Source organism: Micromys minutus (assembly GCF_963924665.1).
Source record: "Micromys minutus genome assembly, chromosome: 31".
In the NCBI taxonomy this organism is placed as follows: Eukaryota; Metazoa; Chordata; class Mammalia; order Rodentia; family Muridae; genus Micromys; species Micromys minutus.
The window spans coordinates 23260516-23281909 of NC_137966.1; the positions used below are offsets into that span (position 1 = coordinate 23260516).

The following is a 21394-nucleotide window of genomic DNA, read 5'->3' on the forward strand; positions in this document are numbered from 1 at the left end:
GAAGGCAGCTCAATACAGGAGCTCTCGGCATTTCTTCAGCCCTGTTTTATTCCTGCCTCTGCCTGGAATGCTCCTTCCCAGACTCTGTACGGCAGACTTCCTACCGGACTCTGCAGGAGAAACTTCCTGCAGATCTGTCTCCTGTTCCTCTGTGCCCCATTCTCCAACTCCACCTCAATATTTCCTTTCTCGAACTTTTGTTGTCTGCCTGTATAGGATGTGAGCTCTAGGGAAGTATGAAATTTGCCTGTTCTGATCATCCCTGGGCTCTCTACCCCAGTCAGGAGCCTTGTCCATAGTAGGTTCTCAGTCAATGTGAGAAGGATGGCTAATCCTCAGCAGTTTCCTGTTCGGCATTCTGTAACGTGCACTGAGGACATGTGTGAACAAAATGCTCTAGGTTTCTGTGCTGGAAATCTTACATCTTAGCAAATTTAAGATGCCTCCTAGACAGAACTGCTGGGTGTGGCTGGCTGGACCATGCACTGTACAAAGGCTCCTGGGCTGTGGACACTTGAGGGTTGCACTAGAGTGGGGTCCGGGATAACCTTTTGGTTATGGTGCCATCCCAAGAGGTAGGTAAGTTGTGGGTCCCATGTTGGAGAGTTGGCATTCATAGGGAAGGAGTCAATTCAACACACACACACACACACACACACACACACACACACACCAGCAACCAGACAAGGCAAAGGAGATTTGAGTTGCTTACATTTTTTTTTAATGAAATAAGTCAGCCTCTAAGTATTGCTTTTACAGGTTTATGGAAATCAAGGATCTACATCATTCACACTTTACACACCACTCACACTTCCAAAAATAGATTTCTAGCCAGAGACAGCATGGCTTTCCCCAGTGCTGTATCTCAGTTCTCAACCTGGAGAGGTTAGACCCCGTCCTGGGCTCTGGCATAGCCCTCTTCAGAGTGACTCCCTGAAACTCTGATCAACGGTCTTAGGTCTGAAGTCTTCCCAGGCTTCAGGTCAACCGGCATCGAATGGCGCTGAGGGGAGCGCCCGAAGGCCTAAGTATGAGTCCGTATACCACCTGAGCTCTCCATGTCCTTCCCGGAGGTTACGTGGGGGAGGCAGGTGCAGCTGGGGGTGAAGTGCAGAGAGGTGACGTCTGGTTGGGTTCCTGTAAACATCCATCACAAAGGTAGCGAGTCACAAGCCAGATCCAGGACAGCAGAGAGCCAGGTGGCAGGCGAGGCGTTCGGAGGGCCTGGCAACTCCCCATCCTGGCACTGAGTCCTCACTTCTCCTGGCAGATGCCTGGGTTGGGGCAGGAACCCGGTTGTTGGCACGAGCAGGCCTAACCAAGAAGACAAAGGACAGTCACCAACAGGGCCAAGGCACCTCGGGTGGGGCTGTCTCCCTACGGCTTGGGTGGGGCGAGGAAGCCTTGCTCTCCTCAGGTTTTAAACTCTCCAGAGCCCCATGCTCGGGCCGAGGATGCTTTTCCTCTTCCTTCCTCCTTTCCTTTTAAACATAATTTCTTAGCTTTTAGAAATGTGTCTATTTGTATTGTAGGTGCACTGGTGTTTTATCTGCATGTATGTTTGAGGGTGTTAGATCTTGGAGTTACAGACAGATGTACGCTGCTATGTGGGTGCTAAAAATTAAACCCAGGTGCTCTGGAAGAGCAGTCAGTGCTTTTAACTGTGGAGCCATCTCTGCAGCCCCTTAAAAATCATTTTTAATTCTTTGACAAGTTCCTACATGTGTATAATATAGCAGGGCATTCTCTCGTTTCTCTTTCATGCTGTCTTTCCTCTCTCCTCTTGCTTTCCACTTTAAGGTCTCTTTTTATGATGACTGAGTTTAACTGGGGTTGCCCACATGACCACAGTTGAGGAATTATTTGCAGGAACACAGGAAACTGTCTAGAAGCTACACATGGCTGAAGATAACGCCCACTCTGCCAGCGGCCATTAACCATTAACCGCCAACAGCACCTTAGTTAGCCCAAAGTCCCCTTGAGCCTCCTCTCCCACCCTATTTTTTTCATCATTTCCAGAAGGCAAGGGTCTCATGTAGATAGCCCAGGATAGCCTTCATCTTCTGACTCTTCTGCCTCTGCCTCACAAGTGCTGGGACCTTATGCGCTGCTGAGATGGAACTTGGAACTCAGGGTTGGGTGAAATACATGCTGAGCAAGCATTCTACCAACCGAGCTGCATGCCTAGCTCCTGGGGCAGGGGGTGGGGGCTGTTTCCAGTTCTTATTAAGTAATTTGCTTCACTTCTATGATTTTCGAGAACCACAGTAGTTTTCCATGGCAAAAGAGGTTCGGCCAGGTGTTCAGGTTGAGAAAAAAGATGCTACAGTCAGAGAAGGATCTCAGCCATCAGGGAGATCAAGTGGGGGCAGCTGAGTAAGCCCCAGGGCGTGGGCAGTGCCTCGCATCTGGCTGGGAAAGGACTTCGCTAACAGAAAGCTAGCCAGTCAACTTTGTGCTCTACTTGGCTTTTCTTCCCAGACACAGCATCACTTGGAAGTCCTGGCCTATGTCATGCTGTCTCCTCCAGTCCTCTCACTTCCGTTTTAGCTGTCATCAGCATCTCTGTAACAGTGGGGTACCCAGGTCCCCCTCCTTTTAGCCTGCCTCAGATTTTTCCTCTATAAACACCCCTGAGCATCCTGTGGAATTTCTCTGTGAAGCATGCAGTGCGCCCTGCTCAATGACATTCAGGGGTATGTGAGGTGACTGTTGGCATCATAGATTTAGCAGTAGCTCTAGCCCCCAACCAGCAAAAGCTGGTAGCATCTCCGGTCAACTGTGGCTGCCAAAACTGTCCCCCACCTATTTCAAAGAGCCAGTAAGCAAGCGTAACCATTTCCACCAGGAACTGTGTCTCTCCCCATTTTACAGGTTGCAAAACAGAGGCTTAGAGAAGCAGTCACAAGTAGTGCAGGAGAGGTGGCATGGCACTGGTAACAAATGGGGACAACCACAATCAGGGTTGCCACTGCACCCAGCGCTGTTGTCACACAACATGTCCCCTCCTTCCAACTACCTTCCCCAGCCCTGAGTACCCTGATCCTGAGACCTTTGTCCTGTTTCCAGAGATTGACTGGGCCCCAGTTATAAGAACAGGAGAGTTAATGGCTTCCACAGCAAGCTGCTTCCCACCGGTGACTGCCAGGAAGGTAGTGTACCAACACCCCAGCTCCCTCACTGGTACCTGGGGGTGACATCAAGGCACCCCATTCTGGCTCCTGGGGCTTCTGAGCAGTGGTAGTCTGCTCAGTGCCCACCTGGTCTATCTTGCTCTCACTTCCCACTCTCCACATGGAGTTCCTGAGATCTCCCAAATAAGCCTCCTTACCAGCCCATGAGCTGATGTTGTCTGTGAACAGATAAAGACATCAAAGCTTAGAAGGCACAAGGTACTACTAAAAGATGCTCAGTTCAGAAGTACTGAAATCTGCCTAGCTGTGGTGCCCTGGCCCTGTGTTTCCAGCACTAGGAAGCTAAGGTCAGAGGATGGCAGGTTAGAGGCCAGCCTGAGCTACAGGGTAAGACTGAGTTTGAGGCCAGGCTGGACCATCTAGTATGTGCCTGTTTCCACAGATGGAAAAAGTGCTGTGTACCACCAGTTCCTATTCCCATTTTGCACGCCAATGTTTTACACACTAGGCCCCAAGCTAGAAGAGAGAAGCCAGGCACTGTGCCAAGTTGTGAGCAACTTTAGCCTGAAGCAACCTTCCCAAAGATGGGACGAGACTGTGGGCTGTGCTGGAGATCCACACAGGGCTGTGCTGCACAGGACAGCACCCACAGGAAGACAAGTCTCCTGTAGTTCTGAACATGGTGTGGGGGTGGGGTAGGGATGGAGCTATATGCTGAAATTTTCTTCCATCCTCTACCTGCTAAATGCCAACTGGGAATACACTCTCCCATGTTAAGAACCTTCTCTGGTTCCCACTGACCCCACCCTAGACGGGTCCTCCAACCTTTTACCCCCTCCACCTGCTCACAGAACTTGTGGGAAGCAGAGGCTGTAGCTATATTGGGGCTTCTAGAAAGGCTTTCTGAGACTCTTGTCCCATCACACCAGAACCTGCTTGGGGCTGCTCTTTCTTCCAACGAACCCTGGGCAGACATGGAAGTCTTGAAAGCCTTCATGTTCAGAAGCCTGCAGCAGAATAATCTACTCAGATCCCCCTCCTGGGTACCTACTGCAGGGATGCCCTGGCCCGGGCAGGGATGAAGTAGGAACCACCAAGGAGGTCTCACTTCCTGCCAGTCCTTGTGACTACAGCAGCTGCTGGTCTGACTGAGCCTTCTGTCCCAGGAGCTCTGTCCCTGTGCCCACACCTTGACCTGGGTTTCAGTAGGTGCTGCAGGTTTCCAGTTCATTTGCTGAGTCTGTTAGTGATAGCCAATGATGCCAGGGGCCTGTCACTCAAGTTCCTCTCCTTTAAAGCTTTTATTTTCTCTCTTAAAAGCTAGCTTACGGACTGGAGAGATGGTCCCATGATTAAGAGCATCTGCTGCTCTTGCAGGGGACCGAGGTTCTGTTCCCAGCACCCACATGGTGGTTTAGAACTGTCTATAACTTCAGTTCCAGATAATCCAATGCCCTCTACCGCCCCCCCACATGTACATGGACTCACAGAGAAACAGACACATAGCAAATACTTTTTAAAAAGTTGATTTAAAGAAAACCATATAAAATATAATTTGGGGGCCAGCAATGTGGCTTAGCTGCCAAGTCTGACTTCCTAAGTTTGATCTCAGGATCCACATGGTGGAAGGAAAAAAAACAACTTTTACAAGTTTCTCTCTGACATCCACATGCGCACCATGGCTTACCCATGCCCACCCCTACATACATGAATAAATGTAAAAAAAAAAAAAAAAGTGAAGGTGGTCAGTGGGAGGCAGAAAACAGCCTTCTCAGGGTCACAGAATTAGTGCTTCTCTTATAGAAACCCACGACATACCCCACTTTCTCCACATACCCAAAATGCATTGCTTGCCCAGCTCTGCAGACATCTGGGATCTCTGTGCTAGCAGCAGACTGGGTAGCAGGAAGCCACCTGGCCCATGGCCAAGGGTGTGGCAGCAATCTGGCCGCCTTTCAGGCAGCTGCAAGGACAGAAGAAAGAAGCTTCCTCCCTTCACGCGGGTCAATCCTGGGTGAGCGCTGGTGTTGTGGGCCTGGATTCCACCCCTACACTGGCTATGCATGCTCATTACTGTGGGCCATCTAGTGTGTCTGCAGCTGTCCCCATTGCCTTCATTTGCCTGCCCAGGAGCTCCTGTGGCTGTCACATGCCACCTGGACATGACTCATTCAGACAGGCTGAGTATCCCCTGTCTAGAATGCCTGGACCAGACCGGAGTGTTTTGGCTTCTACAATATTGGAGTACAGTAATGAAGGGCCTGGAGGCGAGTCTAAAATAGATTTCATCTACCTGCCAGGGTGTGAATGTGGAGGTCAGGGGACCGTTTTCATAAGACTGGCTTCTTCTCCCAGGTATGTCCTGGGACTCTAACTCAGGTCACCAGGCTTGGTGGCAAGTGCCTTTACCTGCTGAGCCATTTCACGAGCCCCAAGAACGTAGTTTTCCATAACATTCTTTTTCCTCTCTGAGATAGTTTCACTGTGGAACCTGGGCTGGACTAGAGCTCTGTTGCTTCTGCCTCAGCCTCCCCAATGCTAAACTCAGTGGTACTAGCCACTTTGCCCGGTCCAATTCAAGAGTGTTTTTATTATTGTTTTGACGTAGGGCCTTACTACAATTGGCTGGCCTCAAATTCATGATCTTCTTGTCTCTGTCATAACTATGAAAAAAAAAACAGCAGTTATAATTTTTAAAAGGTAATGGGGTAATGCCAAGTAAACAGTGAAGAGGACACCTATAGCCAGAGAAAGGAAAGAGCAGAAGACCAGGGCACCATAACTCCTCTGGTACATCCCAGGGACTCCTCCAGCCCAGCACCTTACTTCGGAAACGCTGGGCAATTGTGGATGACTCAGAGCTGGGCATCTAAGGTGAGTCACCAAACTGCCTCAGTTTCTCTCAGTACCTAATGAAGCCTACCAAGTGAGCATCCCAAAGCGACACAGGGAAGCTCTGTGAGAAAGGCACCCAGTAGGAGGCCTTCCCTTAGGGATGTGGGAGGACAGCTGCAAGGGCATCAGCATCAGCGGACTCTCAGTGGGTACCAAGCATCCCAATCCCAGTCTGCGTCACAGGCAGTCCGCAGTGATGCTCTCTTCTGGTTACTGGCTCCCGAAGATCAAGGAACCCCAATAAAGGGGGGAAACTCCTGGGGTAGGGGTCCCCTGGTCTAACACATCACACGGTGCTGCACACACCATTAACAAGTCACCTACATATCAGTCACCAACCCACTCAATCACTGTAAGCCTCTAGGCACGTTTCCTTATTCCCAATTTACAGACAAGGAAACTTAGGGGAGGTGATGTCACTTATCCAAAGTGTTGGTAGAACTGGGGTTTAAACCCCAAATGTGTGACTATAAAACTCTAGGAAACAATTTTCGGGGTCACATGAGCTGGCTGGAACCATCACACATTCGTACCAAACATACAGATTGCTCTGCTGCTCTTGGTCAAGTCTTCCTCTCAGAGAAAGTTCTAGGCTAGTGCTCGGAAACGTCACCTAGAAGTACTAGCTCAACACATACAGTAGGTCCCACCCTCGTCATTAGTAAATTTGACACTTACTTTCACCTATGCCAGGAGAGGCTGGCTTTCTTTTCGTGGTGACATAGCACTCATTTACAAATAGATCAGAGCAATGTGGGGGTGCACCTCAGTAGTAGGGTGTGTTTAGGATGTGTGAGGCACTGGGCTAGATTCTCAGAAACACCTAAAAAAACTAAAATACAGTCCAACTGGGGTAGTAGTTCAGTTGGCAGAGGGCTTTCCTGGTGTTCACAAAGTGCTGGTTTCCGTCCACCTACACCAGGCACTATGGTGCACATCTACACACATAAAACAGATGCAGCGACCCGAGACTACAGCCTCAGCACCCGGGAGGAAACAAGAGAGAACGCCCTTTGCCATCGGTGGCCAGACGGAGTACAGGGCGAAAGTCCACATGAAAAAGTAGACTTTTTTGTTGCTGCTGTTCTTTAGTTTGTTTGGAGTTGTTGTTGATGCATTTTTTTTTTTAAAGACGGGGTTCCTATGTGTAGCCCTGGCTGACCTGAAGCTTAATTTGTAGACCAGCCTAGTCTTGAATTCAGAGATCCTGCCTCTGCCTCTGGAGTACTGGAGTTAAAGGTATGCCCAATGGTTTTTTTTTTTTTTAATTCAATTTTTTAAACAAATGAAATGCTAAAACTGGCATTATTCACCTTAAACTCTAGACGGAAAAGCAGTAACTCAGTAGTGGAGAGACCTGGCTCATGTCACCAAAGCTAATGGGACCATTGTGAGATGAGGGATATGTGGTTCTCAGAGTGCTGTACCAAGGAGACGCATTCTTTCTGCCAAGATCATATCACCTGAATTTCCTAGCTCTGGTGGACCTGAGCTACCCCAGGCAGAGACAGCCCACAAATGCTTTAACAGCTTCTTGCAACTGCCAATGTCAAACCAAGACATAAGATAGGCTGAGCAGTTGGTCCAGAATAAAGAAAGCAGTGACCTCAAATCATGCACTTTTATCATTAAAGGACATTCCGGGGACAGATGAAGATGGGAATAAAGCCGGAGAGAAGAACACCCAGGTCCTGTCCCTGTCCAGGTGCTGATTCCAGCCAGGCGTGGTGGGACCCAACTCCAGTGCTTGGGAGGTAGAGCAGGGGCATCCGTTTTAGGCCGGTCTTGGTTATAAAAAACCCTATCTCAAAAGACAATGATATTTTGCTGGCTTTGACAAGGACACTACAACACCAAGTACATCCTTGATTTAGGAAAATACAGACAAAAATATTCAGGAACAAAGGAACGTCGTGTCCGCAACACACTCTCAAATGGTTTAGAACATGACTGTCCACATATGTATGTGTGTGCTCATGTGCATACACAGAGGAGAATGTGAACTTGCATCTGACACATGAGCATATATGCTGGCATGCAGGTAGGTTCTGCTGGAGGCAGCACAGGAGTGCTTTACACTTTCTTTTTGTAACCTTGCTGAAAAGTGTAGAATTCTAAAATTTTTCTAAAAGATTTTTTGGAGGAATTCAGGATAAAAGGAGCAAGCGTGTAGATGAGACGGGCGTGGAGAGGCCGTGACTGGGGCTGGAAGTGGGCATGGAAGGCTCTTCTGCTCCCTGGTGGCCACTGTGCTGTGTGGGAGACACAGCCATCTTGTTTGGCTTTGGTCTCAGGGCCCCTCACTTTCTTTACTTGCAATGCTGTTAACTCAGCAGTCAGGAGGCAGGGGCAAGAAGATCCTGAATTTGAGGCTAGTTAGAGCCACACAGTGAGATCCTGTCTCAAAAATAAAAAGTCTGTCTTTCAGTGTCATTTTATTTCCCAAATGCAGCTGGTGTTCTCAGAAGTTCCAGGATGAAAGCAGCAGCCACATCTGACAGAAGCCCTCCTGTTTGTCCTTCAGCTACAGATCCCAAGGCTGGGAGATGAGTGTGATATGGAGACCCCACTCTTCTGAATCTCCAGGCTGTGCTAACTCGGAGCCAAGGGCATGAGGCCACTGGCATCTCAGCTGGCCTGGAGACTTTTTCTTCCCAAAGGGACGGCCAGAACTGCTGACGTACTATGACCATGGGCCCTTCTACACGTCTCTCGAGTCAGAACAGGGAATGCACCTGCCCCCCCAGTCCCCCAGATCCTCTAGCCTCCTTCCTGTTGTTTTACATCTTCCCTCACCCTGATCCAGGTCCACAGGCTACTGGTAGCTCTCCCACAACTGGGATCTAATATATGGGTTCCCTATGGGAGTAGTGGGCATCCCAGCTGGGCAGCAGCGTGCTCAGCTGAGTATTATGCTGACAGTAAAGGCTACAGTCTGGCAAGAAAGGCTGAGAAATCAGCCGTGGTCCTCAGGTGAGCCATCTGAGGCCTGAGAGTAAGCCAGATCAAGGAATGAGTCATCCTTATTCTACAGTCACACTGTCCCAGGCCACACAGACTCTGGTGGCATCATCCCCATTCTCAGGCCAGAGACAGTGTCTCTTCTATAGTGCCTCATATGCCAAGGGAAGTCCAGTAGACACCTGCCACGTGTTACATGACTGTAGTAACTAACCAGGCCAAGGGGCCTCTCTAACCTAGCCGATGAGCTGTCAGCAACCCCTACCCCAACTGTTAACACACACACACACACACACACACACACACACACACACACACACACAAAGATTGAGAGAGAGAGAGAGAGAGAGAGAGAGAGAGACCCTAAGGTTACCAGGTTACCAGGCCAGGCACCCAGTCCTCTCCCCCAGCAAGCAGTCCTCTTCCCCCATCCCCTAGTCCCCCAGGGCCACAATGAACACTCTATAGAAACCGCAGAGGCCACTTTCTAGAGCTCTAGAACCAGTGCCCTGGGGACTATGGGCATGAGAAAAAGTCTCTAGGGCCCAGATAGGCAGGAAGACAGAGGTAGGCAGGTGTGTGTGTGTGTGTGTGTGTGTGTGTGTGTGTGTGTGTGTGTGTACCAATGAACATGATCTCTGAGCAGCCTAGTTTATTAGTCTCTGGTCCTTTTGTTAGTCATGGGACAAGAATATTAATGCACAAGGCAGGTGAGGGTGCCTACCTGTCCGTAACAGTGGTTGATGTTCATGGACCAGTTACCATGCAGGGAGGTCCAACTCTGTTCTCTCAACAAGGCAGATTTTCATTGCTCCCGTTTTATAAAAGAGGCCACCAACATGTGTTAAATGGCATTCCCACGTCTGTGGCTAGGCCTGCAATTTGAATCAGGAGAATCTGAGTTTAGAGTTACTGCTCTTAAGCTTGACTGTACACTGGCTCCTCAAATAGGTGCTCAGTAAATGTATGAGAAGCTGAATTACACAGCTGGACACCAGAGGTGAGGAGCAAAAGTGGATGTCCTTTTTGTTGCTGAGAGTCACCCAAACTCCACTGCCTTGCGTGTCCTGTGTGCATGTCTCTGTGTATGGAAGGGGCCAGGAGGCGAGGTTGGGTCACTTCACTCCAGGTGCTACCCGTCATTCCTCTTGTATCCTTTGGGCCTTGCCTTTCTGGCCCTGGGACCAAGGTCTTCTAGCTTGGGTTGGGGACAGGTAGTGTAGTGAATGGGTTTCATTAGTCTCCAGCCCTTGGTGAGGGACTTTCTATATCCTTTATCTTCCCTAACCCCAGGGTCAGCCAAAAGTGTCCCAAAAAAAAATGCTTCCTGGTGTTTCTGCTCACATAGCATTTGTTGCACCGCATGTCAAAGCATTTGGGCTCTGGCTTTGAGCTTAGAATATGCCAATGTTTTCAGTTGGAAGCAGGAATGTTTCTGTTGATATGATAAGAAGATAAAATAAGACATTTTCACCAAGTTACACTGCCTGAGAGTCTATTTGGCTCAAAGACAGAGATGTAACTTGGGATCACAGGGGGCTGAGCCTAGACTCTCAGAGAAAAGGAGGGCCAATGCTTGTTGAATGACTACATGTGAGAACATACAGAAGGCCTGGACGCAGGACTGGTCTGTGGTCTCTGCTCAGGTTCTGAATGGGTCCCAGGGATTCCCATCTGTTAGGTTTTCCCAGTGTGGTTTTGTTTCCCAATCAAGACTGAACTGTCACCTCTAGCTGGACAACTCACAGCATCCTCACAGGGCTCCCTGCTCCTACCCTGGCCCCTTTAGCCCGTTCTGCTCACAGCTGTCAATCATCTTACAGAACATAATCTGGACTGTGTCATGCCCTGCCTGGGACGTCACTGGATGCTAACTGCTCTTGGCCACATCATCTATGGCCCACCACTGACCTCTTTTACCTCCAGCCTCCCTTTGGCTGCTGAATGAGTCGAATCGAGGTAAAGGTACTAACAATTCCCTCTACCCAGACTGCTTTGCTCCTGAGGTCTCTGTCTGGCTCCTTCTATTAAATCTGGCCTCAGTTCATATTTGCCATCCCTTCAGAGGCCTTCTCCCACCCTCTAGCAGCCTAGTCTCCAGAGGCCAGCTGCTGTGAAAACAGAGCCAGCACAGCAACACAGCCTCTAAACTTCTCACAACTCACTGTGTTTCTAAGTACCCACTTGTGTTCCTCATGGAAGGCGTGCACGCCAGGTTCCATCTGCCTTTGCTCACCGAGTACTCAACAAATAGGTATTCTGTTCAGTGACAGAATGGATGTCAGGCTGGCAGGAATGCAGGGCAGCTGGTGCATGTCCTGCCTTGCACTTGGCACCTGTGTGGATACCATTAAACTTACTAAAGAGTTCTTCAAAGTTACGCCTTGTCTCCATGTGTTTCCCACTTACCGTGCATTGTTTCTACAGCAGACAATGTGTTCCCAAAGTCCACTGTTGAAAGTCTGTTCCTGCAGTGATGTTGTTAAGGGTGATTAGGTCAGGAGGGAGGAGCCCTCTAGTGGGATTAGTGCCCTTTGGAAGACTATGAGGATGAAACGCTTGCTGTTTGAGCCATGGTGTTCTGGCACAGTACTCCAAACTAAGACAGCCACTTATGGCAATGTTAACCATCAGGTAACACAGGAGAGGAGGGGTAAATGCCTCCTTGGGGTGGCATTAGTATTTGTTATCGAAAAGGAGCCCCTGCCCACCAGCTCCATGTGCCTCTTCACTGCCTCTCGGGCTCCATGGCCTGCCAAACCAGGCCTGCCCCATGACACCTCACTGGACCCAACAACTTGCCTGGAACCAGCATTCTCTCATACAGGCCAGCTGTCCTCTTTCCCTTGGGGAGACTTTAGCCAGTCTTACCCCTCTTTGGATTTACATTATCCCACTCTAACATAGAACAAAGCTTCTTGGCAGAAGCCCAAAGGCAGGTCTTCAGTACAAACCACCCTGTGGTTCCTTCGGCTGACCCTAAGGTCCTGAGAGGCCTTGCAAATACTGCAGACAAAGCCAACACCAGCTCAGAACTGCCTGCCTGCTCCAGAGCAGCAGCCTAAGAAACTGACAGCCGCTGCGGATCTGAGCTGCAGTACCAACAACCCAAGATCTCCGAAACCTGACTCCAAATACAGCAGCAGAAACACTGCCAAAAGGAAGTGCTGCATTATTTGCTGAAGGGTTCCATTCTCACAGGCTTGGCCTGAAGCCCCTGAGTTTAACTAGTCCCTCAAGAGGCCGCAGAACAAAAGTGACCAGTGCCTCTTATGACAGCAGTCTATCCTTTCAGGACAAGTAATTCCCCCAAACCCCAAGGTCACCAACAAGACAGACTTGGGGGAGGGGCTGACAGCTTCACCTCAAAAGGTTTTGGGTACAAAGCTTTTTGCACAAGCCATGAGGTAAATTATATGATTACTCCAAATGTTCATGTAGAACCTGAGTCCCTTTCCTTGGGCAAAATCTCTCCAGACACTACTATTCCTAGCATCTGAGTTAGATCCATAGGAGGTGGCCAGAGAAATCGGAGGCTTAGTTAGAGGAAGGATGTTAGTCTGCCCGAGGACACCACCTTTCCCCTCCCCGCAATACACCCCCATCTCAAGGGCACTTACAGGCCTCTTCCTGGGGTCCCATCCTTGTCCAGATGGTGCCCCCAACCAGTGGCAGCGGCATGGTACGGGCGGCTGGTCTAGGCCAAGAGTTGCGGATAATGGAAGGCAAGTAGGGAACAGTAGTAATCAAGACCTTATTCCAAATATCCATCAAACACGTCGAGCTCTGAGTCGGCATCGTAAAGACCAGAACCAGGGTCTGAAAGTACGCCGAGGTCTACCAGCGCCTGGTCCAAGTCTTCGGGCAAGAAGACGAGGCCCACATTGAGAACGATGTATTCCATGAGGAAGGCGTAGTAGAGGATCAGCACATTGACGAAGAACAAGCCCACGTAGAACATAGAGGGCAGCAGCGGTGGCTGCACGTAGGAGACCAGGGGGCCCAGAGCGTCCAGGTGGGCTGCGACCCGGGCGCCGGGCATGCAGGGGCCGGCGATGGGGGCGGCGGCCGGGCGATCCCAGCGACCTCAGCCGCTGCGGCGCCCGGGCGGCCGGCAAGAGGGCAGCTCGGCCATGCAGGGGGCGCCCCGGGGCTCGGTGGCGGCAGCGCTGGGCCCCGGGCTGCCTCCGAAGACGCTTCTTGACACCGCCTCCCCCCCAGATGCTCAGGGCCGGATCACGGAGCCCCGGGATCCGGATGCGGGCCACATGGGCCGCTCGCCCCTCAGGGCCCCTCTAGAAGTGGCCTGCGGCTCGCTTGGTGCGCCGCGCTCGTGCGCCCCCTCCGCAGCTCAGAGTTGAGGCCGGGTCCCCGCTGCGGTCTCCCCGAGGCGCTCCTCAGGCCCCGTCGGCGCCCCCGCAGGCTCACTGCCCATCGCTGCGGCCGCCGCGTCGCTCTGCTCCTTCTCAGCACCGCCTACCCAGAGACTCTTCGCTCATTGGCCAGTCGCATGCTCCCCCGCATTTATTGGCTAGCTCAATGGTCTACGCTTATTGGCTCGAGCTGTCCGGGGGCGGGTACTCCTTTGCTCCGCCCCACGGGGGGCGTTGCTCCAGCCTCTAAATTGCTCTTCTGCAGTTGGCACTCCCTAGACTCTGCGTCTAGAACTTAGGGATGGTGTGTCACCTTTGTGGAACTTAGTTTACCCCTTTTAAATGACACCAGGTGGAAAAGGAATGCCGGAAACTCCACTGAATATCTTAGCTATTCCAGAAGTGCTTTCACGGTATGGTAAGAAAAATCAATCATTGAGTGCCTTTGACAGCGACAATATAGGGTTCCTTGACACCCGGATGTAGAGTACCACAAGCAGGTCAAGTTTTCGGCCAATAAGGTTGCTTATTGTTTCCTTTTACTTTTCAGCCCATGTATTTAAAAAAGAAAAACTACCAATAATGCTAAGTATATATCTGCTCAGATTTCCCTGTTCACTGACCATCCCTGTGCTACATTGGGAGGTCGAATTTACTAAAGGTGCCTTCCATCGGGGTTTAAACAGCTAGGGCTCAAAACCAAGATCTTGCGTGTGCAAGATGTAGCTCTACCTCTGAACTACATTCTCAGCTTTTGAAAAAAAAAACAAAAAAAAAAAAAAAAAACGAAAAACTCAAACCCAGCAAAACCAGGGTCTTCCTAGGAAGCCTCTGGCTGGCCTGAAATTGGCTAGAGACCAGGCCGTTCCAGAACTCACAGAGTTCCTCTGCCTCTGTCTCCTGAGTTCTGGGATTAAGGCCTATCCTCAACTCTTAAAAGGCCTTAACTCTAAGGTCACACTTAGCGTTATAGGAGCTGGACAAGGCAATGCAGTATGTTCTCTTTTCACAGATGAGGAAACCAAATCCCAGAGAAATGGATTCCCGTAGCTGCTGAATCTGGCTCATTTTCTTTGGTGGTTAGACCTGTTTGTGTCCTTTTATGATTTTTACATGGGAAACCATTAGCCCGATGCTTGCCTCCATTTCTCTAATTCTAGGAAGCAATGCAAACGATCATTTACTCACTCTATCAATCCATATTCATTCATCTATCAATCAATAATCATTTAGAAACCCGCTATGTGAAAATCTTGTCCTGGGTGCCAGAGAGAATGCTGATGCCCACCTCAGTTCTTTTCTTAGGACAGTCAGTGGGCTGCCACAGGGGTTAAACAGCTACAAGGTGAAGAAATGAATAAATGAGTGGGTGTTAGGCACAAAGTCTTGCTTTCCACAGTTCCCACTTCCAGTCCGGGAAGGAAATCCAGGTGTGTGTAACCTCACACGGAGGGCTCGGAGTTCTCTTTCTTTCTTACTGAATTAGTTGGGAAATGGCATGGGTTTTGAACGTCAACCAGAGGAAACCCCTGAAAGAACATTGTGGTTAGCTTATAATTTGCGTTCACACTGCTGCTTGAATCTTTACAAAATGCTTTAAAACTAAAGTGCAAAATGAGAAGGTTTTGAGAACAAACAAGGATGTTATTAATTGGTTTTGTCAACAGAAGCAAATAGAGTACCTGGGCTTGAATCCTGCCTCTGTCACATGTTAAGTGCCTGACTTCTCTGTGACTCAGTCTCCTGGGTTGTAAAATAAGGTTAATAACAGCATCTTCTGCATAGTGTTATGAGAATTAAATAACAAATCACTTAGGATAGTGACAAATGATATTTACCACTCGATTTTTTATTTAATTCTTATTATTGCAATATTGAAGGTTAAATCTATAACACTTTAAATCTATAAATTTAAAACTTTTAAAGAGTTGGACCCATCAAAATGGCTCAGCTGTTAAGCAAAGATTCTGCCAAGACTTGAAGATCTGACTTCAATTCTAAGAGCCCAAATGGTAAAAAGCCAGAACCTACTTTCCAAAGCTGTACTGACTCTACAAGTGTGCGTATACACACACACACACACACACACACACACACACACACACACACACACACAATTTTTTAAGATAACTAAACCTGGTCAAATTGCCAAGGGTGGTCTCCAATTTGAGCTGGGGTTTCAAGATACACTCTTCTTTTTCTAAAGAAAGATAAGATAAGGTCAGAGAGTCTTACTCCAATTTCAGCAAACCGTTCCCGCCTACCCTGACAGTGCTCCGCCTCCTCCCTTCCTCTTGTTCCGCCTCTTCTCCACGGTCCCGCGAAACAGGCCGGTTCTTGTAGTCCATTCGTAGAGTCCCGTTGCCAAGAGCCTCGCTCGAGAACTGCATTTCCCAGAGTTTCTCGCGGCAGCGGCCGTAAAGCGCGGCGGTCGAACGGCCGGTTCCGGCTGAATGTCAGTGCGGGGCTGTGGGCCGGGGAGCAAGGTGCTTGGCTGGCTCTCCACCATCCCAGCCGCCGCCGGCTGAGCTTGAGATGTCACCGCGGACGCCGGGCCGCTGGGTGGATCGGACATGAAACCGTGAGGCGGGCGACGGGGCTGGTCTGCGGACATGTTTGGTCGCTCACGGAGCTGGGTGGGCGGGGGCCACGGCAAGTCCTCCCGCAACATCCACTCCTTGGACCACCTGAAGTGAGTGTGCGGGGCGCGCGGTGGGGAGGCCGCGGAGCCGGGTACGGAGCCCCAGACGCGGGCTTGTCTTGCGGGGCGCGGAGGTGCGAGGACGACTGGGGCGCCGCGGGAGGGTGGTATGTTGGTTATCCGCAAGGCTTTGGAGTCAAGGCACCTGACTTCGAACCCCGACCCTGTCGTTTCTGGCCCTGTGACCTTGGACAAGTCGCGTGATTTTTCAATCTCCAGACACCTAACCTGAAAAGTAAGGACATCGTTGAGTTTTCGATTTGTGGACTGGAGTTATCTTGATAGGGGACTGACAGTGGCCACTGGGCTTCTTGGGATGGCACTTCTTGGACAGCATAGTTTAGAGGCCAGAGGCCCGGGTATCGGCCAGATCTGGATTCGAATTTGGTTAACAGTATGCATTTAGGCTTCAGTTTCTTTCGCTGTAAAACGAGTAGAGTGACAGTACTACTTTTGTGGTTATTTTTAGGATTGGTTGGATAAGAGAATGAACAAAACGCACAGAACACGTACAAGTGCTCCAAAAAGAACAGTGATTAAAAGAACACAAGTATTTTCATAAGGATATCTAGAGGGATAGTCAGCAGTAGCACTTGGAGAGAGGACAGGAGGCTTACAGAGTCCCGGGGAAGCAGGAAAGTACACAGAAGAGGATAGCTTTAGAGTCAGACCTGTGTGCAAATTCTGACTCAGCCACTTAATGATTGTGTAGCTTTGGTCATATTTTATCTCTCTGTCCTTCCAATTTGCCATTACCAGCTGGGAACTATGAAGTGTACAAGAACTGGGTAATGTTGAGCATGCAAAGCGATTAATCCAGTATTGCTAAACAGTAGAGTGGTTAACAGAGGTAGCCAAGCCTTCCCAGGCTCCTCCAGTCATTTTCTAGCTCTAAGTCCCATTCATTATACCCTGCTGTCTCCTGTGGCTCTGCTTGTTTTCACTTCCTTTTTAGCTTTTGTTAAACAGACGCTTCCAAGACAGGAGAAGCTGCTTAGTTTCTTTGTAGTTGTTTTTCCAGAGAATTGGAGGGGATGGCAGAGAGAGAGAGAGAGAGAGAGAGAGAGAGAGAGAGAGAGAGAGAGAGAGAGAGAGAGAGAGAGGAGAAGACAGAGACCTTACAGAAAGGAGAGGCTCCAGGGAGAGAGGTGCCAATGGGGTGAAGAAAGCAGTTTTCAGAGGGGACCCCAGAAGCTTTGCAATGCTAAGTACAGGGATAGAGACAGAGGGTGGTAGGGTAACAACAGAAAGGAAGACAGGGCTCCCTAGAAAGGATTGGCAGGCTAAAAGTTATATGGGGCTTCCCCTTTGCTGCTGGGGTATATAGAATGGCTTCTAGCATGGAGCAAGGAATCGCCAAATGTGGAGAGCTGGATGGTTTGGGGCACAGAGGAAAGAGATAGAGGACAAGAATGGGGGTTGGTAGGTAGCAATTCAGAAATCTTATCCAGGATGGCAGGTGGCCCAGAAAGGGAGTGGGGTGTGGATGAGTGGCTGAGGAGTTGAAGAATGTGTGGGTGGATTTGGCTGTGCAGGGAGGGCGGTTGTCCTGAGGGGCTAGTCCTTCTACCAGCCTAAGCACCTGCTGGCTCTCACTTAGCTTGGAACTGTAGTCCCTTTAAATTCCCATTATTGTGTTACTTTGCCTTGTTAAGTATTTCCTGTTTGTTTTGGTCATCATAAGTCTATGAGTTTGATTGTGTCCTATGTAGATAGATTCAAGGCTAAGATTTGGGTACTTAAGGTAAGTCTCAGCTCTAGTTTCTTTGTTATAATGTCTTTCTGGATAAAAGTCAGTTTGAGGAAACTTTTGTCTGGGCTGCATGTGTTGGCCAATGGGACATCTTTGATGGCCAACGAGTGGACGCCTGATAATGTAAGAGGCCTCAGGTTCCTTCCTGATATCCTGTGACTGTCTCCTTCATTGTCGAGGTCCTAGGAAAAAGATCTTGCCTACCTTAATTCAGGCTGATCTGTTTAATCCCTTTCACAGTTTCGGGAACCTGGGTATTGATTGGCACAGGTCTTAGAAGAGCCAAGGTGACTTGGAAAAGGACGCTGCAGACATCCAGTGCCTACCCCAGTGCTTGTGCTGCCCTTCATCTGCGTTCTGAGTACAGACTTCTGGAGACAGGAGACCACAGTGGGGTCAGGACTCTTCAGTGTGTCAAGAAGAGGGACTGTAGCAGTCCCAGGGGTCTGTGGAATGAATCCCTTTCTAGAGGTTTTCTGGAGAAGGCAACAAGGCTGTGAGAAGAAAGAGGCTTTATCAGACATGTAGGGCAATGAACACTTAAAGTTTGTCCACATCTGGGGTGGAGGTTGGGGGGAGGGAAGAGCATGGGATTTTCAGTACTGAAACTGGGAAAATTTTAAATAAACCAGAACAGATCACCTTCCTAGTTATTAAGTGACAGTCCCAAATCCTTTAAAACAAAACCAAGCCAAAGAACTCATGCTCTTGCTATAGCCCAGGTTGGTGTAGAATTCATGCTCTTCCTTCCTTAGTCTCTCTAGATCAGGGAGATTCCAGGATGCATCACCTTGCTGGCCTCCAATACATTCTTGTCCTGATGTAGCACAGTCTTGGTGAAATAAGAGGTTAAGATTTTTAGACAATTTGGAGTAGGGCTCTTTAGTTGTTGGTTTATGTTTCTTTCTGCAGGGTCACAGAGGTTAGGGTGGGTGAGTCTGTCTTACTCTGCTGAGCTGGGATGACGGACACACAGCACTGTGCCACTGTGCCCGACCCCTTCACAGCACTTCCGTCTTACAAACTGGAAAGAAACTTGCCTGTTACACAGGGTTTTATTTTTGCTCAGTAGTGAAAAGCTGTACTTGAGTTATTTACCTACTAAGTTTGGTCAGTCATTTAGTTGGGGGCAGATGGAACAGGTAGGTTGTTATTCATGACACATCATTGATGGTTTATCACCCAGACTAGTGACAAGGCTGTGACATTAACTGACAAATGTCTACCCTAAATTCTGTCTACAAGTAGAATTTCTACTTATAGAGTCCTTTGATTGTTGCTGAAATGTCATTTGGAAAGGGGACCGAGAGGCCACAAACCGATAGAAGCTTGGTTGTTACGTCCTTGTCTCAGTTCTAGTCATTGTGCTGTCAAGATTCTTGTCCAAGTGACAGATCCCACTAAACTGCCTTCCGAGTTAGTGGAGTCTGTTGAATAGCTCTTGTTACTGAGTGATGTGTTCTTGCTACACCACAGCAGAGCAGGTGCTTAGTTAGATGAAGCTGTGGGAAATCTGCCCTCCTTCCTTCTGGTCTCATTCTCAGCAGGTTCTGGGCCCCACTGTGTCGGCTTAGCCCTGCAAGTGAGAATGAAGTTCCTTTTCTCTTTAAAGATTTATTTATTTATTATATATAAGTACAGTGTAGCTTTCTTAAGACAGACCAAAAGAGGGCATCAGATCCCATTACAGATGTTTGTGACCACCATGTGGTCGCTGGGAATTGAACTCAGGACCTCTGGAAGAGCGGTCAGTGCTCTTAACCGCTGAGGTATCTCTTCAGCCCTCCTTTAAAGCTTGTGTTTCTCCCACCCATGTTTTGTTGTACTACTCAGTCCCCATTGCTTTTGCTCATCATCACAAGAGTTCCAGAAGGTCCCTTTCAACCCAGGGCTCAGGCCATCTCTGAACTAAAGCACAGAATGCATGTTGTTCCCATGGTTCAAACCTTGCTCACTGGCCTTGCCTGCTCTCTCACTCCCTGGAGTCTTGGGTTGGACCAGAGTGAGAGCAAGGATGGTGCCCCTGCAGGAGCAGTGCCTCTCACCAGAGCATGGGAGCTGTGCAGGTGACCAGTAGGCTCTCATCTGCTCCTGGGATACTCACCTTGGCCCAGACAGCACTGAGAGGTTAAGGGTCCCAGTTGCCAGGTCAGCAGGCGTCCTATATAAAGGTTAAATTCTTGCAGGTCTCAAAGTATTTCAGACTCTGGCCTTACCATTGAGCCCGGGAGCACAGTTCCTGGTAAGCAAACCCTCAAATACAGACCTGCAGAATCTAAGAGAAGAGTAGTTATTTTCAGGTTGGTAGGGTGGTAGGGATGGGTAAGAGTGGAGGCCATGTCTCAGGCTCAGGAGGCTGCCTTGAGAGCCTCTGGGAAGGTTGGGTGAATAGCTCATTCTGTCAGAGCCCCCGTTGTTCAGTGAGGTCTAGGACCCTAAGGACAAAGGCCAGATCCCACTGGGCCTTATGAGCCACACTAGAGAACTAAGACTTTATGCTGCATCAAGGAAGGTAAAGAGAGTTGGAGAGGATAAAGGAGAGGCAGCCAGTCACCACAGCCGCCATGCCTGTGAATTACTGGACTGCAAGCTTGTTGCTGTGATGGCCCTTCTCTCAGTGTGCAGTACATGTATGTATACGCCATCTGTCAGTACTTGTCATCTGCCTGCACTCTTGTTCTCTCCACTTCAGCTTCCCCCCTTTTCTTCCCATCCATCCAAATACTTAGTTCTACCCTTAAGTTACTGCTGCTTTTATAAAAGCGCTGCGAGGTTTGAACCAGTGAGTCTCATGCTTTTATGTACTATCTAATCCAAGCTTCGTTCTGACCTTGAGTTAGATCCCCAGGGAGCTGGCCAGGTTTTCACAGGCTTGTCCTGTTCCTAAGACGGTGTCGTAGTTTGTAGACATCTGCTTGCCTTTCCTCGTGTGCACATATGCTTCACGAAGGCAAGGATCTGTGGTTTGTTCAGTTGGGAATTGCCCGGTACTTGTGCAGAGCCAGACACATAGTCAGCAAATACAAATCATAAGGTGAACCCAACAGGTCTTCCTGCCCTTTCTTTTCTAATAGAGCCTATGCAAGAGCTGTGGCTTTTTTCTAGGGCAAATGGCCCTGCCCACACCCCTGCCTCGTATCCTAAGCCTAGTCCACTCTCTGGCTTGGTTTGATGTCTTGGGATGATTCTCCAGAAGCACTGCTAAGAGGTTCCTCTAACCCTGCAGTATGATCCACCTTGTATGGAGTACCACCTGGTCTGTTATCCATACTGGATACCAACCAGATGAGTTCAGGGTCCAGAATAGGACTTTCTGGGGCTGTCTTGAGGATCTCAGTGGCTGAGTAGGACCAACAGACACAGTCCCTGACTTTTCTCATACCATATCCTAAGTATGATTTGGGGGTGAATTTCCAGCTCTGTCATGCTATGTACACCTTCTTCCAGTCCAGCTTGTGGGCAGGTTTCTAGGTTTTCCAGTGGGAACTTCCCAAAGGTCTGCAGAGTACAAGTCATCAGTCTCACAGCCAGCCTCAGAAACTGCCTACTAAGGAGAGCTTGGGCCCTAGGTCTTGAG

The 21394-nt window shown here is 49.3% G+C and overlaps 2 protein-coding genes across 6 annotated transcripts in view; one reads left to right on the plus strand and one right to left on the minus strand.

Moving 5' to 3' along the window:
• Nucleotides 1-721: 721 nt before the first annotated feature.
• On the minus strand, nucleotides 722-13447 carry DEXI (Dexi homolog). Of its 2 annotated transcripts, XM_080942388.1 has the most exons (3): nucleotides 12611-13447; nucleotides 9715-9865; nucleotides 722-1314 (listed from the first exon to the last, which is right to left on the minus strand). In XM_080942388.1, exon 1 carries the CDS (start codon nucleotides 13030-13032, stop codon nucleotides 12745-12747), a length of 288 nt encoding a protein of 95 aa, XP_080798514.1. In that variant the 5' UTR covers nucleotides 13033-13447; the 3' UTR covers nucleotides 722-1314; nucleotides 9715-9865; nucleotides 12611-12744. The 2 variants fall into 2 exon arrangements, with proteins under 2 accessions (XP_080798514.1, XP_080798513.1); XM_080942387.1 differs by lacking the exon at nucleotides 9715-9865.
• A 2377-nt stretch (nucleotides 13448-15824) lies between these two features.
• CLEC16A (C-type lectin domain containing 16A) overlaps nucleotides 15825-21394 on the plus strand; it is a 184615-nt gene continuing 179045 nt past the window's right edge. For 3 of the 4 annotated variants that reach the window (XM_080942201.1, XM_080942202.1, XM_080942204.1), the window contains exon 1: nucleotides 15825-16055. In XM_080942201.1, the coding sequence (XP_080798327.1) occupies nucleotides 15976-16055 (80 nt within the window). In that variant the 5' untranslated portion in view covers nucleotides 15825-15975. The remainder of the gene's footprint in view (nucleotides 16056-21394) is intronic. The other variant, XM_080942203.1, reaches the window with a different exon arrangement.